At 42.9% G+C, this 16,940-nt stretch overlaps 1 protein-coding gene and 1 pseudogene across 1 annotated transcript; both read right to left on the reverse strand.

The window, feature by feature from the left end:
* Positions 1-16,444, reverse strand: part of LOC121619809 — a 28,879-nt pseudogene extending 12,435 nt beyond the window's left edge.
* LOC121619810 lies at positions 12,536-15,146 on the reverse strand. Its single transcript, XM_041955713.1, has 2 exons — positions 14,779-15,146; positions 12,536-14,679 (listed from the first exon to the last, which is right to left on the reverse strand). Exon 2 carries the CDS (start codon positions 13,749-13,751, stop codon positions 12,828-12,830), a length of 924 nt encoding a protein of 307 aa, XP_041811647.1. The 5' UTR covers positions 13,752-14,679; positions 14,779-15,146; the 3' UTR covers positions 12,536-12,827.
* Positions 16,445-16,940: the final 496 nt, after the last annotated feature.

Here is a 16,940-nt window from a genome sequence, read left to right on the forward strand (position 1 = left end):
CTGGTAGAAGATCTCCAACATTTTGCTGCACACGTTGAAGGATCTCAGTCTCCTCAGGAAGTAGTCTGCTCATCCCCTTCTTGTACACAGTCTGTGTTGGATTTCCAGTCCAGTCTGTTGTCGATCACCACTCCAAGGTATTTGTAGTCCTCCACTTCCTCCACCACCTCCCCTTTGATCAGTAGTGGCTGTGAAGGCATCTTCTTCCTCCTGAAGTCGATCACCATCTCTCTGGTCTTGCTGATGTTCAGCCTCAGGTGGTTCTGTTCGGACCACTCAACAAAGTTGTCTATCAGTGTCCTGTACTCCCCCTCCTCTCCCTCTCTTATACACCCGACAACAGCTGAGTCATCAGAGAACTTCTGCAGGTGACATGACTCAGAGTTGTACTTAAAGTCAGTGGTGTATAAGGTGAAGAGGAAGGGAGAAAGCACAGTCCCCTGCGGAGCTCCTGTATCACTGACCACCACATCAGACAGCCTGCTGCCCAGACGGACAAACTGTGGCCGTCCTGTCAAGTAGTCAGTAATCCAGGAGATCACTGCGTCGTTAACACCCATCCCCCGCAGCTTCTCACCCAATAGCAGAGGTTGAATGGTGTTGAAGGCACTGGAGAATTCAAAGAATGTGATCCTTACAGTGCCTCCTCCACCATCAAGATGCATATGGGCTCGTTGCAGCAGGTAAATGACAGCGTCATCTACTCCTAAATGGGGCTGATAGGCAAACTGCAGAGGGTCAAGGAATGTCTTCACCTGTGGACTCAGCTGGGCTAGGACCAGTCTCTCCAGGACTTTCATCACATGGGATGTGAGGGCGACTGGTCTGTAGTCAGCTGGGTCAGATGGCCTCGGCTTCTTGGGGACTGGAACCAGGCAGGACGTCTTCCACAGCCTCGGGACTTTCTCCTGGCTCAGGCTCAGGTTGAACAGATGTTCCAGTACAGGAGACAGCTGGCTAGCACAGGTCTTCAGGATCCTAGGTGTGATGCCATTAGGGCCTGCTGCCTTTCGCTGATTGAGTCTTTCCAGCTGCCTCTTTACCTGGCCTGAAGTCACAGTTGGGTGGTTAATGCTGGTGTCCTCAGTGGGGGGAGGGGAGGAGGAGGAGAAGGGGGGGGGGCAGATGGAGAGGTGTTTTGCAGGAGAATGCTGGGGGGTGGTGCTAGCCATTTGGGACAGTGTGGCTGTGTGGGAGGCAGGGGGCGTCTGAGAGGTGGCAGGAGGTGAGCTAAACCTGTTAAAAAACTGGTTAAACTGGTTTGCTCTGTCCAGGCTCCCTGATGTCTGCCTGTCCTTCCCCTTCATCCCTGTGATGTGCTTCATTCCCGTCCACACATCTCTCACACTGTTCTGTTGGAGTTTGGCTTCCAGCTTCCTCCTGTAGTCATCCTTACACTTCCTCAGCATGTCTCGGAGTCTGTGCTGCACTCTCCTCTGCTCCTCTCTGTCTCCAGACCTGAAAGCCCTCTTCTTCTCGTTCAGCAGTGCCTTCAGGTCGCTGGTGATCCAGGGCTTGTTGTTGGAGAAGCAGCATACAGTCCAGGATGGCATGGTGGTGTCCTCACAGAATCTGATGTACTCTGTGATGCAGTCGGTCATGTTGTCAATGTCCTCCCCATGTGGCTCACAGAGTACATCCCAGTCTGTCGACTCAAAGCAGTCCTGTAGTGCTTCAGTGGCATCATGTGTCCACTTCCTTACTGTCCTGGTGTGCTTGGGTTGTCTCTGTCTCCCCGTACCAAACTGTATCCTGGGACCTCAACGCTGCTGTCCGGGATGTGCGAGTGCAGAATAAGCTACACTCACGGTATTCCCTCTGGGTCTTCACCAGCGCTGCCAGCTCGTCCATTTTATTCCCCAAAGACCTCACGTTCCCCGTTAAAATCGCTGGGACCGCTGGTTTGTGTCTTCTCCTTTTTTCCCTCCTTTTCACTCCAGACCTGCAGCCCCGGCTTCTCCTCCGTAACTCCTGCGGGACCACAGGTCTGTCTCCGGGCAGCAGCACAGGTCTACACAGCGCAATCAGCTGTTCGCGCATGTAAACAATGCTGCCACCGCTGCCGTCGGCATAGTTCCCAGTTACAAAAAGTAGGGAAAGTAGAAGAAAAACACGGAGAAGGGTAGCAAACTTAAGTCCAGACATTGTCACAACTCTAACGAACAAGTTGTGATTGATCAGAAAAACAAAAAAAAAGAACGAGCGGACAAATAAACGAAAAAACACGACGGGAGCTGCTGCTACAGGCTGCCACCTGGGACGGCGCCAATTCACAGCAGCAGGTCATTAGCGACCCAATGTGCTCTAAAACCAGACCACACACTGTTAAAGACACTTTCATTATTATTCAAAAAAAGATATCAGTTGGGATAAAATGAGTTTCTCCAGAACTTCAGGTAAGACACACAGTCTGGAGATTGGTGGTGTAGTTTTGTAGCAGTGGGTGTAAAATGGCATGCTTGAACCTGTGTGGAACAGTGCCAGAGGCCAGGGAGCTGCTGAAATGCAAATCTGCAAAATAATCAATCAATCAATCAAATCAATCAAACTTTATTTATATCGCACTTTTCATCCATTTAAAATGCAACACAAAGTGCTTCACAAGATCAACAACAGAGAGAATAAAAGCATAGTATGACAGACAATATCCCGCTTCCAGATATACACACATGCGCTCACACACACACACACACACACACACACATACACACACACAGTATAACCGCTCCCAAAGTTTTCTACTGGTACAGATAAGCCACGCTCCAACTGATGTTTACCAGCATTTATTTTCTTCTTCGCACAGCAAACACTGTGAAAAACTGTGCAAAATTAACAATACAAAAACAAGCATTTGTCAGCACAAACAAATCCTCAAACTTAAATAAATCATCTGCTCAAAATAAATTACAAAAACATACCGTATGCGCCTTCTGACCAGTAATTTAGGAGTTGTTACAGTCCCTGAGCGTCTATTTTCTTGTTTTCACCGTCCAGTGTGTGTTTTCTGCGCCTGTTTTCCCGGCAGCACATTTCCTGTGTCTGATCATGTGACGCTGCATGCTGACTATTTAGAGCAATACGTAATGTGACCAGCAGGTGGTAGTAACATGACAAAGAACTTGCAGACATTTAAAACAAGACATTTTCTCTGCAGTAACATAAAACTCTGTACAAAAGAAACACATTTTTCTGTGACAGCTACACTGCCACCAAAATTACAAAGATTTATATTCATCCATGTGTTAAACAAATTAAATCTGGTAATTTTCCTGAAATGACAATCAACCATCAAACCATGTTGCCTCAATAAGGTCAAAACAATTTAATCTTCAAACCTGCAAACCACTCTTCTGTGTTTGTGTTATCAGATTTTTGTACCTTGTCACTATAGTCTAGGACTCATTTTCAACCAGTATTACTAGTTTTTGAACTGGTCGCTCAAGAAACGACAGTTGCTTCAAACGTTCACCTTTCTTCCCTAAATCCCTCTGTCCATCATCATCTTCACTCGTCTGAACTACTCTGGCCAATTTCCACTCATTTCTGGAAATATTGTCCTCCTTGACTATCACTACATCCCCAACTTGCACATTTCTTTTAGGCGCATGCCACTGTTGTCTTAGGCTTATGTTTGCCAAATATTCTTTGCGCCACCTGCTCCAGAATTGCTCTGTTAGATATTCCACCCTCCGCCACCTCTTTCTGGCATACAAATCTTCCCTGACAAATTTGCCAGGAGGTGGAAGGGGCAGAGACATTTTCATTGTGAGCAAATGGTTAGGTGTCAAAGGCTCAACACTTGTGGGGTCACTGATTGTATCTGTAGTGAGTGGGCGATTGTTCACAATCGACATGGCCTCGTAGAAGAATGTTCCCAAGGAGGTGTCATCTAGCCTTCCTGTGGCTTGTGCTAAGACAGAACTCATTACACTCCTGACTGTCCGAATCTGGCGTTCCCAAACACCGCCCCTGTGACTTGCTTCGGGAACGTTCATTTGAAAGTCACATTGGTTTGTAGCCAAATAGGTAGAAATCTTCTCTTCGTCTAACTCCAATAGACTTTTTTCAAAATCATACTTTGCCCCGACAAAATTTGTACCTCGGTCGCATCTAATCTGTCTCACTGCTCCTCTGATTGCTATGAAGCATCTCAAAGCATTTATAAATGCATCAGTGGTGAGATCCACCAGCATTTCAATGTGAATGGCTCTGGAGCTTAAACATGTGAACAACAGGCCATATCGCTTACATTCTTTCCGACCTTGCTTTGTGTAGAAGGGGCCAAAACAGTCGAGTCCAGTGTATGAGAAAGGGGGTGAGGGATCTACTCGGTCAACTGGCAAGTCAGCCATGCGCTGCTCTTCGACCGGTCCGCGCACCTTTCTGCAAGTGATACAACACTCACGTTTGGCCACTACCTTACTAGCACCTATTACCCAATAACCATTGGCCCTGAGTTCATTCAATGTTTGGCCTCGACCTTGATGTTGTGTTTTCTTGAGATAGTGGTCGAGTACAAGTTTTGTGACAATACCTTCCTTAGGAAGAATCACTGGATGTCTCAACTCAAATGATGCCGAAGACTTTCTCAACCGCCCTCCGACCCTAAGCAGGTCGTTCACAAGGATGGGATCAAGTTGGTACATCTTATGAGTTCTTGGTAGTTTCGCTGATTTTTGACTGAACCATTTCAGCTCTTCTTCAAAGGCCTCTCTTTGTGCTGCCTGGATGAGTACAAAAGCAGCCATTTTCTCTCCTCCACACTAATGTGCCCTGACTTGTCTCTCTTTGCCATTCTTTTAATCCTTGCAACAACATTGAGGGCTGTATTCCAGTCAGAGAATCTTGAGAACCTCTCAAGAAAGCTGTCTGTCTCAACTGCATTCGTCTTCAGGACTTTTACCTCTGGGTCCCCAACAAGAAGCTCTGGGGAATGTTGGTTTATGTTAATTTCTCGATCCCACAAAAACCTAGGTCCAGAGAGCCAGTTTGAGTCGATCAGGCCTGCCACCGTGAGACCCCTAGAGGCATGATCCGCTGGATTTTGATCAGTTTCAATATAGTACCATTGTCTTGGATCTGTAGTGTCTCTTATTTTCTGGACGTGATTAGCAACAAAAACATGAAAGCATCGAGCTTCATTCTTAATGTACCCAAGCACGACTCGAGAATCTGTAAAGAAAAACTCCTCATCTATCTTCAGCTCAAGCTCTGCTCTGAGGAAGTTACTTACTCCAGCAGAAACTGTGACTGCAGTGAGTTCAAGGCGCGGGATGGTGACAATGCTTGTGGGTGCCACTCTGGCTTTACCCATTACCAGTGTACAATGCACTTGTTCGTCAGCAACAATCCTGATATACGAACATTGCCCATAGCCATTGCTGCTGGCATCTGAAAAATGATGCAGCTCAATTTTTTGGATCGTGCCGAGGTTCTCAGGAATGAGACATCTTGGTATTTGAATTTTTTGAAGATTTTCCAAGTCACAGAGCCATATTTTCCACTTGGTCTCAAGTGCAGGGGGAACAGGCTCATCCCATCCAACACCACGTTTGCACATCTCTTGCAGCACTTGTTTTCCAGACAAGATGTAGGGAGAGAGAAATCCTAATGGATCGTACACGCTTGCAACTGTTGCTAGGATTCCTCGCCGTGTGGCTGGTTTTTCTTTGAGGGCCACATTGAACGAGAACACATCGGCCTCTACGTCCCATTTTATTCCCAATACACTATGCATTGGAATCTTAGTGTAGTTTAGATTCACATTTTTCCTGTCACTGGCACATTCTGTCTCTGGAATTGCATCCAGGACTTCTTTTTTATTGCACACAAATTTGTTTAAGCACAACTTTCCTTTAGCACAGATTTCTTGTGCTTCATTGACCAGCTGTTTCGCTTTGTTGACTGAATCAAAACTGATGAGCCCGTCATCCACATAGAAATTTTTGTGAATGAAGCTGACTGCCAGGGGGTAGTCCCTTTCATGTTCACTGGCAAGGTGCTTCATGCCAAAGTTAGCACATCCTGGAGATGATGATGCTCCAAAAATATGCACTCTCATGCGATATTCCTTAGGCTCAGTATCTGTGTTCCCATCTTTCCACCACAGGAACCTTAAGAAGTCCCGATCTTCTTGGCTGACGTGGAAGCGGTGGAACATTTTTTCCACGTCGCACATGACTGTGACTTGGTGTTCTCGAAATCTGCACAAGACTCCTACCAGAGCATTGGTCAAATCTGGACTTGTCAGTAGGTGGTCGTTTAGAGAGGTGCCTTCAAATCTGGCAGAGCAGTCGAAGACAATTCTAATTTTCTCTGGCTTCCTTGGATGGTACACCCCATGGTGTGGAATGTACCATGTATTACCATCCTTCGGTGTGTCATCTGCTTCTTCTGCGTCACCATCTTCAAACACACTGTCCATGAATTTCACATAGTCCTCTTTGTACTTGGGATTTTTCTCCATTTTTCTTTTTAAATGCTTTAGGGGAGCCGTAGCCAGCTGCTTATTATTTGGAAGATGTGGACGCTCTCAGAAGGGTAGGGGCATTTCCAGATGACCTTCCTTGTTGTGGTGAATATTTCCACTCAAGAGCTGTAGGAACTGAATGTCCTCTTGAGATACACTCCCTTCTTTAGGGTTTGTGTCTAGAAAATCCCTATCCAATCCTTTGATTACAGAGGCAGGGGTGATGAATGGGAGCTCTTTAACAGAGATGCGATGGCAGACCCCTGTTACATCCATTGAACTGGTCCAGGGTTTAATGGATCCCACAATACTCCAGCCTAAGTCTGTTTTGACTGCATATGGATCATAATCATTTCCTGGTATGACTTCCCTTGGTTTCAGAGCCCTTGCACAGTCATAACCAATCAGGAGTGCTACAGGACAGTCCAACAGATTTGGCATCTCCTCCGCAATACAGAGAAGGTGGGTCCACCTTTTCGCTGTCTCACGAGTTGGAATACTGTTTTGTTCCAGTGGAATGCATTCTCTAGTGTATGTAGGTGGCAGCTCAATGCACTCTTGGGAATGGTACCCTCTTACTCTTAGTCCTTCCACCTTTTGGCAAGGCACGATTGAACCCCTGTCAGTCATTGTTGTTAGTTTTAACTTAACAGGTTCTGTGGTTGCCTGAATTTTTTCACAAATGTCTTGGTCAATGAATGTATTACTGCTTTGTGTGTCTAACAGTGCGTACACCAAGATTTCTTGGCTTTTCTCTGCTGCACAAGAGAGCCACACTGGAACAATCATTGAAGTGTAATCACTGTTGCCAACTCTCACACTGCATGAAACGGTTGAATCTCTTTCCTCGTGTGATGGTGTTTCAGGCTTGTCTGCTTGTGGACGTTCTTCATGGAGAGGAGAGGGGTGGTTTCGCCTGCAAATATTACAAGTGACTCTCTGTCGACAATTTATGGAGGTATGGCCAACTCTAAGGCAACCAAAGCACATTTTGTTGTCCATAATGAACTGTTTCCTTTCTTCAAGAGACATTGCAGCAAATTTTTCACATTTATAGATAAAATGATTTTGTTGACAGCAGATACATTTAATTTGCCCTTTGTTCTGAGTTGCAGAAGGGCTAGGTCTGGAACTCTTGTCACCCTGTGATGTACCTGTGGCCTTTGAATTTTTAAATACCTTTGTTGATGCCACCAGGACACTTGCCTTCAGACGTTTCTGTTCCTTCTCAGGTTTTTCGCATGTATGCTTTAATGCATACAGGGAGGATACTGGATTGCATGCTATGCGTGCTTCTTCAGCCACAAAGTCTGCAAATTCTGTGAAACCCGGATATGTCTTCCCTTCATCCAGTGTTTTAGTGACATGCCGGTTCCAGCGGGTTGTTGCCCAGTCAGGAAGTTTCAGTAGCAATTTTTGGTTTTCCTCACAATCATCTAAAACCCTGAGACCTTGCACATGGGGCATAGCATTCTTACAGGAAATGAGGAAATCACTGAACTCTCTTAATTTAAGAGATTCTTTTGATCCAATCTTTGGCCAGCTGCTCAGTTTTCCACGGAAGGCTCTTTGAACTACAAAGGGGTGACCAGATCGTTTGTTTAAGGCATCCCAAGCCTGTAGGTATGCTTCCTCATCACTTCGATAGAATGTTCCTTCTAATACACAAAGTGCTTCTCTTTCCAATATATTTTTTCAAATAGAACAGCTTATGTGCTGGATCTGTGCAGCTTGTCTCAATTAGAGCCTTAAAGCAGGTGTGCCACTCAGTGAATTTGAGCGGGTCTCCTGTAAATATGAACGGCTCTGGTGCTGGAAGTCTAGTCATTGCCAAGGATTTTTTCAGTGCTTGAACTAGTGAGGCTTCACCTTTTTGTGACTCTATCCTTTTGTCACAGTGAGAGACTGGATCACTGTGGGGGGTCTTATTGCATTTACCTTCAGAGAAAGGGGGAGCTGACATGTTTAGGAGAACTTGGGTGTATAGAGCGCTGTTGTGCTGCATTGGAAGCTGACTCAGTAAAGTGCCTTTTACTTCACTATCTCTTATTTCAGCATTCAATTTTGATTCCTCTTCAGCATACACATTGTATTCAGCCTCTATGGCCTCAAGATCCCTTCGATCTTCCAACATTTTTAACCTCTCTTGCTGAGCTAGAATTGTCTTTCTCTGGGCAGAGATTTCCATTTCTCTGTTTATTTCAGCCTGTTTTGATGCCAAACGAGCAGCTGCGTCTGCCTTCTTTGCAGATACATGACTTCCTTGCTGACTATGACTTCGCTGACTACTCCGTTCAGCTCTCGACACAGTTGATCCATAAACTGACCTTGCATCTTCTCTTTGGAGTAACTGAAGGAGTGATTCTTTCACAGCTGCTGCATCAAACTCCTTGGTATCAACATCTGCATAGCGCCTTTTCAGGAGCAGAGTTATTTCAGTAGTAACTGAAGTGCAGCTATCCATCTTCCTTCTTATGTCTTGAGATGGTGCTGTCAGTGCACATAAACTCTCATACTCTTGCTTTAGTCCTGACTCACATTTTTCGACTGATTTGATCATTTCACCTAACTCAGCTTTACAGCATTCTTCTTTAAGTTTAGACCTTATCAGTTTAACCTCTGCTTTAAAGTTTACATATGTCGACATGAACTTTCTTTCCTTGCTTGTTATTTAATTCCTTTTAAACTCAAGCATTTTTACTGTTAGGCTTCTTTCCCTTTCTGAGCGTCTAACTTCTGTTTCAACTTTAGCCAGTGGCTGCGGCAGCCCTATCTTTTTTTTTTTTAAATATTTTTATTAGGAGGAAGGCACATTAGAACAGAAACCAATGTCATAATTGCATTGAATATCACATCACGCCTGCATCACAGTTTAAAATGTTGATATAATAGAAACACTGTGCATCAGGAGGAAAGAAAAACAAGGCACAGAGTCCGCCTCCTAGAAAGTTTTCTTTTTTTGTATTTGCGGCCTAACAGGAACATGGGGCAGCAAACAAACAATGTACAAGTAAAAATAATGATAGTGATAAATAATAATAATAATAATAATAATAATAATAATAATAATAATAATAATAATAACAATAATAATAATAAAAACAACAAGAAACAAATAAATAATAATAATGATAAAGATAAGAAGAAAAGGAAGGAAAGGAGGTTGGGGTCCATCAATCAGGAGGCATAGACTGCAGAGAGTGAAAGAATGTTAAAAAGGGAAGCCACTTGTTATACAAGTGTGTTGTGTATGTGCTGCCCAGTAATACAGTTGAAAATTTGGAAGTGACAATTCACCATTAAATTTACATATCTGAAGTGTGGATTTGCGGATCCTGGGTGCCTTTCCACACCATAGGAAGTGAGAAATAGTCTGATCAATTGTTTTAAAGAACTGCTTTGGGAGGAAAAGTGGGAGACAGTGGAACAAAAATAGAAATCTAGGCAAAATATTCATTTTGACTGCATTAATTCTTCCAATTAATGAGAGAGGTAAGCTTCCCCATCTTTGGAGGTCAGATTTAATATTAGACATTAAAGGCAGGAAATTAGCAGAAAAAAGAGAGTTTAGCGTTCTGGTTACATTGATCCCTAGATACCTAAAGCCAGACAGACTAAATTTAAAAGGGATGTCAGATTGTTTGAGTAGTAGTGCTGAAGCATTGACAGGGTAGCATTCAGTTTTAGAGATGTTTACTTTGTAGCCTGAGAATGATCCAAATCTCTGAAAAGTAGATAAAATTATTGGGATGGAAAGGACAGGATCTGAAACATACAACAATAAATCATCAGCATAAAGAGACAATTTAAATTCTGTGCCCAATCGTGAAATCCCAGTAAAAATGGAAGAGGACCTGAGAAAGATTGACAAGGGCTCTATAGCTAGCGCAAACAGTAGGGGAGATAGAGGACAGCCCTGTCTGGTACCACGGGAAAGAGTGAAAAAACTGGATTGGATGTTATTGGTGGAGATACAAGCTTGTGGAGATGTATAGAGGAGACGTATCCATGAAATGAACACATTTCCCAGCCCAAATTTCTTAAGTACAGTAAATAAATAATCCCATTCAACCCTGTCAAATGCTTTTTCGGCATCAACCGAGATCACTACTTCAGGCGTTGCTGTGTTCGCTTTAGAATAGATAATATTTAGAAGACTACGAACATTAAAGAACAGCTGCCGCCCCTTAACAAATCCAGTTTGCTCAGGTGAAACAATATATGGTACAATATTTTCTAAGCGGTAGGCCAAAGCTTTCGCAAGGATCTTAGCATCCACATTTATTAAAGAGAGAGGTCTGTAGGAGCTGCAGAGAACCGGATCCTTATCTTTTTTTAAGAGGAGACTTATGGAGGCTTGTCTTAAAGTAGGAGGGAGAGTGCCATGTTGTAGTGATTCCTTATATACAGCATGCAATAATGGGGACAGTTTATCTTGAAATTTTTTAAAAAACTCAACTGGGAATCCGTCTGGGCCAGGAGCCTTGTTATTCTGCCTATTTCTCATAGCAGAACTAATTTCTTCTACCGTTAACGGCGAGTCAAGTTCTTTAGCAGAATCTGGGTTTAACACAGGAAAGTTGAGGCTATCTAGAAACAAATTCATTCCAGTGGTGTCAGGTGGAGATTCAGATTTATATAAAGAGGAATAGAATAAGTGAAAGACAGAATTAATGGTCTCGGGATCTTTATGCAATATACCTGAAGAATCTTTAACTTGGGGAATCATACGTGAGGCTGCCTGGCGACGTAGCTGATGAGCAAGAAGCCGGCTTGCCTTGTCACCATGTTCATAATACGTGGCACGTGAACGTAAAAGAAGCCGCTCTGCATCATTAGTGGTAATTAAATCAAATTCAGTCTGTAGCTCAACACGTTGTTTAAGTAAACTGGGAGAGGGACAGGTAGCAAGTTGTTGATCTAAATTATTGATATTATTAGAGAGTTCTTGCAATTTGGCTTTACGGGACTTACTCAAATGGGCGGAATACGAGATTATTTGTCCCCGTAGGTATGCTTTTAACGATTCCCAGAGCAATGAGCATGAAATTTGGTCTGTGTCATTATTATTTAAAGCAATAAAATCATCAATTTTAGCTGCAATGAATTTATTAAACTTATCATCTGAAAGAAGTAATGTATTGAACCTCCAAGGTGTTGGATACCGGGGTTGTGAGGAAAACTGAATGTCTAAAGAAAGAGGGGCATGGTCAGAAATAACAATAGGGTGGTAATTAACAGTAAGTACATTAGGAATTAGTTTAGAATCAATAAAATAATCATCAATCCGAGAGAAAGACTGATGCATGTGTGAGAAGAAGGAATATTCCTTGGAGTGAGGGTTGTAAAATCTCCAGGGATCAATGCAACCATTTTTGGAAATGAAATCAGAAAGAGACCTCGACATTAATGATGGGGTCAGAGTTCGCGGGTTAGAGCGATCTAAATTGGGATCGATTACACAATTCATGTCCCCACCAATTATAAGGAGATTGTTGTTCAGAGAGGGGAGAGATTCAAAAAGCTTATTCATAAAGTGCGGATCATCAAAGTTGGGAGCATATATGTTAACTAATAAAATGGGAACATGGAATAGTGTACCTGAAACAATTAAGTATCTGCCATTTTTGCCAGATATAACCTTAAAAGGTGAAAACTGAATTGACTTACCAACTAAAATAGCAACCCCCCTGGCTTTAGAATTAAAATTTGAGTGAAATACCTCAGAATCCCAAGGACATTTAAGTCTGACCTGGTCTTTGATGCGCATGTGGGTTTCCTGTAGAAATACTAGGTCAGCTTTAAGACGTTTCAAATGCGTAAATATCCTAGATCTCTTAATTGGACTCCCCATGCCTTTAATATTCCAGCTCAAAAATCTCACAGAAGACCCAATATGTGGGGTATCAGAAGTACTAGAATTTAATGCCATTTTTTAAGATCATAGACAAAGAGATATATTAGATGTGGGCCCCCAAGAAGAAGAAAAAGAAACGAAAAAAAGAAAAAGAGGAAAGAAGAAGAAGAAAAAAAAAAAAGCACTTACAACGACCCCATCCCCAAACGATGGTGAACCCAGTGCTAACTCCACAAGAAGTTGAATCCCTTAAAGAAATACTTACGGCTTTAAGACTAATAGTCAACAGTCAGGCTTCGATTTGAGCTCCCGGAAACCTAGCAACATTTGGTAATAAGGAACTAATCAAGACCAAGTTAAACTGGGAACCACTGAAGAGTGAGAAAAAGAAAAGAAAGACCAAAACGGCCGTGAGGACGTGAAACATGTCCATATTAATTGAAAAAATAATTACTGTCAATATTAACTGTGAAGTCACTACTTCAGTGTTAGTTGTGTTGCTCATTTCCCTTGCACGTTCAGCGACCTGATGAACGCGCTGGCTTCTTCTGGTGATTTAAAGTCCTTCTCTGCACCGTTGTGTGTGACCCGGAGGCGCGCCGGGTAGAGCAGCCCAAAACGTATCCCCGGTATCTCACGAAGCTGGCGCCGGACATCATTGAAGGCGGCTCGGGCACGAGCCGTCCTCGGAGTGTGGTCGGGGAAGATAGAGAAGCTCGTGTCTCCAATCTTGATCCGTTGCTGAGCCCTGGCTCGGCGCAGTATGTCAACACAGTCCATATGATAGTGCAGACGAGCTATAATGGGGCAGGGGCGCTCACCTGGTCTCGGCTTCGGCTGGGGAGTGCGATGAGCGCGGTCCACGAGAGGCTCTTTCTCAAGCCTCAGTGCCTCCTTGAGCAGAGAAGAAATAGCTGTAGCAGTAGAAGAGGTAGGAAAATCCTCAGGAATTCCCACCAACCGAATTTTATTGCGCCGGGATCTCGCCTCTAAATCCTCGCATTTATTGTCCAGTCGTGTCAGTTCTGATGACAGGTGCTCTACTTTGGCTTGCAATGTGGTGATGTCGTCAGTGCAGGAGGAAAGCGATATTTCCATTTCTCCGACGGTGCCCTTCAGAGCGCACACATCAGACTGGATGTTTTTAATGTTGTCAGATAACTCGGACTTCACTGCCCGTAGCTCAGTCTTGATGTTTGACAAATTCTTGGTCAGGGCCGCTTGTAGCTCGGTTTTGAAAATAGCCGCCATCTCGACACGGAGAGACGATAGCAGCTCGGCCTTAAAGTCGGGGCAGGGAGGGGTGCCGCTGCCGTCAGTGCCCGCGGCTCCGTGCGAGCAGGGGGGGGAGCCACTACGAGGCGGGGTTGAGGCAGGTGGGGTAGGCCGCGGTGTTTGTGTAGCTGGTTTAGCTTTCAGAGGCATTTTAATCGAAGAGAGGTCAGCGTTGAATTGAAATTATGGTGGTGGGGAAAACACACAGCGGAAAAAAGACGGGAAAAAGATACAAAAGTGTGCCTGAGATAGGATTAGCGAAGGTAGCTGCGGGAGCTCAGAGAGGCGCATCCTACTCCATTAGTCGCTACACCGGAATAGCGGCAGCCCTATCTTATGTATTTCAAGATCTGCCCAAATTTCTCCTATGCGTGTCTGAATTTCTTCTCTTTCTGAATCTTCAAGTTCAGTTTCTAAGTTCTCTTCCAACTGTGCTTTCTCATCTTCTAAGGATGCAAGTACGTCCTCTAACACACGAGTTTCTAATGTACTATGTTCCATTTTCAAAAATACTTAAATACTGAACTGCAACCTTTGAAATATTAAACAATGAACGGAAACTTATAAAACAACCAGGAAAATACACTATCTCAATTATTAAACAATATCACAAAAGTTGCACACTTCCAATAAATGTACATTTTCAAAACACACTCTTCACATTCTTGCTGTTTTTGCTGCTTTTTTTTTTTTTTTTTTTTGAATGGCTTTAAATTCGAAAACAAACTGTTTCCAGACTCTAAAGATACAGTCTGACCTGGTATCCCAAAGGCGTTGAGACTTATTGCAAAACTGCACTGTCCTTTAATGTTGCCTTGGTCCCTCATGAACTCGACTGGAACGGGCCACTGCAGTTCGGATGTCCAGCTGATGCAGGAATATGCAGGCAGATCTTTGGTGCGGGCTGCATTGAAGTCCTTGAAGCTGGCCGTGCAGGAATCTTGCTTCTCACTCTTGGAATGGCTACGTTTTTCACTATAACTGCTCCCAAAGTTTTCTACTGCTACAGATAAGCCACGCTCCAACTGATGTTCACCAGCATTTATTTTATTCTTCGCACAGCAAACACCGTGAAAAACTGTGCAAAATTAACAATACAAAAACAAGCATTTGTCAGCACAAACAAATCCTCAAACTTAAATAAATCATCTGTTCAAAATAAATTACAAAAACATACCGTATGCGCCTTCTGACCAGTAATTTAGGAGTTGTTACAGTCCCTTAGCGTCTATTTTCTTGTTTTCACCGTCCAGTGTGCGTTTTCTGCATCTGTTTTCCTGGCAGCACATTTCCTGTATCTGCTGTAAAGCTGATCATGTGACGCTGCATGCTGACTATTTAGAGCAATACGTAATGTGACCAGCAGGTGGTAGTAACATGACAAAGAACTTGCAGACATTTAAAACAAGACATTTTCTCTGCAGTAACATAAAACTCTGTACAAAAGAAACACATATTTCTGTGACAGCTACAGTAAGGAAATTTGTGTTTGGTAGATTATTTCTTTGTTGTAACAATGCTTCTTGGCAATAAATCCTATACCATTGGAAAGCCTGTTTATTTACATTTTAAATGATGACAGGAGGTGCCAGGCTGTTGTGGCTGTGTATGGTTCTTCCACATGCGACTGAGGTACCTGTTTGTTAAATTGTTAAATTGCCAATATGTCTTGTTTCTTCAGGCTTCAATCATCCAATCCACCAAACAAGAGTCAATAGGAGAACAAACTGTTTGGCATTGGCAGAGGAGATTTGGCAAATGTTTCATGGGCGCAGCCCACATACTCAGCTCTGCTGCTCATCCCACAAATGCATGTTCCTTGCACATTTGAAACCATTGAAAGGGGAAATAAACAGGCTTTCCAACCGTATACAATTTATTGCCAAGAAGCATTGTTACAACAAAGAAATAATCTACCAAACACAAACTACCTTACTTTTTGTGCTATGTTTAGTTCAAAATGAGATCCGCCTCAACCAACTGCAACAATAAAATCCTGCTTTTACATTAATGCATCAATAATAATAATCCAATGATATGGTCAACATTTACATTCAATATAGTTTTTCTGAGTTTATTGATTATGCACTCTACATTGCAAAAGGGCTTTATGGCAAAACAACTGTTGCTTTTGGCCAATGATTTCTTTTTAATAAAGTGAAAACAAAATATTTATTTTATAGAACAAATAATGGACACGCTGATGCATAAACAGAAAAATAAAAATAGATATATTTTATATCTTTTTTTTTACAACCATTTTGATTTGTTCAACTGGACTGAAAGATTTAGTGTGGAAAGTACACATTGTCTGAATTGTGTCTTATTTAGTGTGCACTGGCTTTAGCAATTTTAGTAGAATAACCTCAAAACCATGATTTACCATAAAAAATGCATCAGGCTCACGAAGGACGAGTGTTTTTGTCAAGTGGACAAAAACACTAGCTAAACAATCCTGTTAGCCTGAGCTGCACTTTGTACTTAGTGCTAATTAATTAGGAAATGTGGCCATGCTGAGAGGCTAAATTAAGATAGTGGACATGGCAAACGTCCTAAACATTGGCACTGTGAACTTGTTAGCACAGCATGCTAACATGTTAGCACTTACCTCAAGACACCACTGTGCCTAAGTACAGCCTCAAAGAGCTGCTAGCTTTGATTTAAAGCCGATAGATAGATAGATAGATAGATAGATAGATAGATAGATAGATAGATAGATATTCATTATTTTCATTATCTATTGGAATCTCTGAATGAGATCACAATGCTATAACTCACCTGTTTCGAGACGTGTCTGTTGCTGCCGTTGTTCTATGTCTGCCTTCCTCTTCTCTATTGACTACCTTTACTTTCACTTTCAGATTCCCTGAAGTGTAATCTGAGGATAAGGCCGTCCTCTCGCATCCTCCTCCTTCTCAGTGGATTTAGTAATAATAAAATGGCAGTTGCATAATTCCAAATATGCTACTGCCAGCTGTTTCATAACTAGGTTGCCATCTTTGGCAAGTTCACAAACAGGTATGTCCTGTAAAACACTTGTTTTTATGAAGACGCAGTGATCTTGAATCATTTCAGTATAATTGCCATAGGTCTGATAAGTTATCAAACAGGTTAGACCTTATCGATCTTCACTGTTGGAGAATAACTTAAAATGTGCTGGGCTGAGTGCTACTGTCAAGCTAATTTCTTCGTGAAGTCTCGTAATTCTCAACAACAAAATCAAACGATTTACATACAGTATATACAAGATCACAAGCCATGCTAGCACCTCTGTGAGACCATACTGAGCTAACTTCAGCATGCCAACGTGCTTAAAATAGCAACACTAACACGCTGATG

Source organism: Chelmon rostratus, chromosome 16 (assembly GCF_017976325.1).
Source record: "Chelmon rostratus isolate fCheRos1 chromosome 16, fCheRos1.pri, whole genome shotgun sequence".
Classification (NCBI taxonomy): Eukaryota; Metazoa; Chordata; class Actinopteri; order Chaetodontiformes; family Chaetodontidae; genus Chelmon; species Chelmon rostratus.